At 41.6% G+C, this 1,938-nt stretch overlaps 1 protein-coding gene across 1 annotated transcript in view; it reads right to left on the minus strand.

Moving 5' to 3' along the window:
- The window catches only part of RNF144B (ring finger protein 144B), a 69,687-nt gene extending 69,524 nt beyond the window's left edge, over window positions 1-163 (minus strand). The window contains 2 exon segments of the mRNA XM_007461254.1: window positions 1-10; window positions 12-163. The exon segment at window positions 1-10 is cut by the window's left edge and continues 51 nt beyond it. Of these exon segments, the coding sequence (XP_007461316.1) occupies window positions 1-10; window positions 12-139 (138 nt within the window). The 5' untranslated portion in view covers window positions 140-163.
- Window positions 164-1,938: the final 1,775 nt, after the last annotated feature.

The raw sequence follows: 1,938 nt of genomic DNA on the forward strand, positions 1-1,938 counted from the left end.
CTGGAGCGTGCATCTTGTCCAGAGACTGTTCACACAGGCAGAGTTTGCAAGTGACAAGGGGGGCCAGAGCTAGGTCTCCAGGTGTGGGATTTTCGGCAGCGGTCATGGTGAGACAGTGGAGCCTAACAACTGAGCCCATCAGCCTGTCTTCAGCGTTCTTCAGTCTCCTCGATCCCTACAGGAAGGCCCAAAGCAGAAAATATTATATCCACTGATACAGCTATTGTTTAACCAACACATCTGGGCACCAGCAGGGCAGATCCTCAACCTCAATGATCTAAGTGTACAGTAAATGCACTTCTAAGAACCATGGATTAGAGAGCTTATCACCTTGGCAACCTATTCCTAGAGTCCTGAAATGTAAGGTGACCTCACTATACTGACTCATATCAAGTCAACTATGGAAATTAAAAGACTACTGTGAACAAACACACCATTTAGGAATCGCATTGCTATGATCAATTCAACAGATTCAAAAAATACTTAAAAAGAGAATGTCACTCAAAAAGTTAAATATAGAATTACCATATGATCCAGAAATTTCACTTCTGGGTGTACACCCAAAAGAATTCAAAGCAGGGACTCAGATACTTGCACACCGATGTGCATAGTAGCATCATTCACAACAGCCAAAAGGTGGGAACAACCCAAATGTCCATCAACGGATGAATGGATAAACAAAATGTGATATAAACGTACAACGGAATACTATTCAGCCTTAAGAAGGAATGAAATTCTGACACATGCTACAACACAGATCAACCTTGAAGACATTATGCTAAGTGAAATAAGCCAGACTCAAAAGGGCAAATATTCTGTGATTCCATTTATATGAGGTACCTCGAACAGTCAAATTCACAAAGACAGAAAGTAGAAAGGTGACTACCAAGAGCTGGAGGGAGGGCAAATGGAGAGTTATCACTTAATGAATACAGAGTTTCTGGCACAATGAAAAAGTTCTAGAAATGGATAGTGCAATGGTTGGACAACACTGTGAATGTACTTAATACCTCTGAATTACAGTTAAAATGGTTGAAATGATAACTTTTGTTATGTATATTTTACTCCAATAAAAAAAAATTTCAGGGCTTCCCTGGTGGCTCAGTGATTAAGAATCCACCTGCCAATGCAGGGTACATGGGTTGGAGCCCTGGTCTGGGAAGATCCCACGTGCCACGGAGCAACTAAACCCACGCGCCACAACTACTGAGTCGGTGCTCTAGAGCCCGCCAGCCACAGCTACTAACCCGTGTGCCACAGCTACTGAAGACCGCACGCTTAGAGTCTGTGCTCCACAACAAGAGAAGCCACGGCAATGAGAAGCCCGCACACCGCAACAAAGAGTAGCCCCTGCTCACCGCAACTAGAGAAAGCCTGCACACAGCAACGAAGGCCCAACACATTCAAAACTAAATAAATTAATTAAAAAAAAAATTTCAATAAGGTGTCAGTGTTAATTGTGTTCCTTCACATGCATTATTTCATTTAATGTTTTGCAACCACAATGATTATTTCCTTCATTTTATAGATGAATCGAGGTCCTGAGAAGTTAAGTAATCTGCCAAAGTTCTCAGAGCTTATACACGGCACAGCTAAACTCAACCCTCCATCTTCTGAGGCCAAGTCCAGTGCCTGGTCCATTACACAAGAACTGCCTCACAAGTGGATACTATGTGGAGGGATGTAGCAGGGAGAGAGAGAGATATAGGAAGAGGGAGGGAATGAGAGAAAGAGAGAGAGGTGAATTCCATGACTACGGCTATCATAAGATCACTGAAGAATAAAATTTGTCTCTACACATAGCATGACTATAGGAAAGGATATTTCTACACCGAAAAATAAAAATTATAACCGAAGCCCTTCCACTAGATTGTTTTTATTCAGAATATCTTTAAAAGAGGTAAGATAATTGTGAAAATAATTTCCCTACATATACAC

This window comes from Lipotes vexillifer, unplaced genomic scaffold (genome assembly GCF_000442215.2).
Source record: "Lipotes vexillifer unplaced genomic scaffold, Lipotes_vexillifer_v1.1 scaffold863, whole genome shotgun sequence".
Taxonomy (NCBI): Eukaryota; Metazoa; Chordata; class Mammalia; order Artiodactyla; family Lipotidae; genus Lipotes; species Lipotes vexillifer.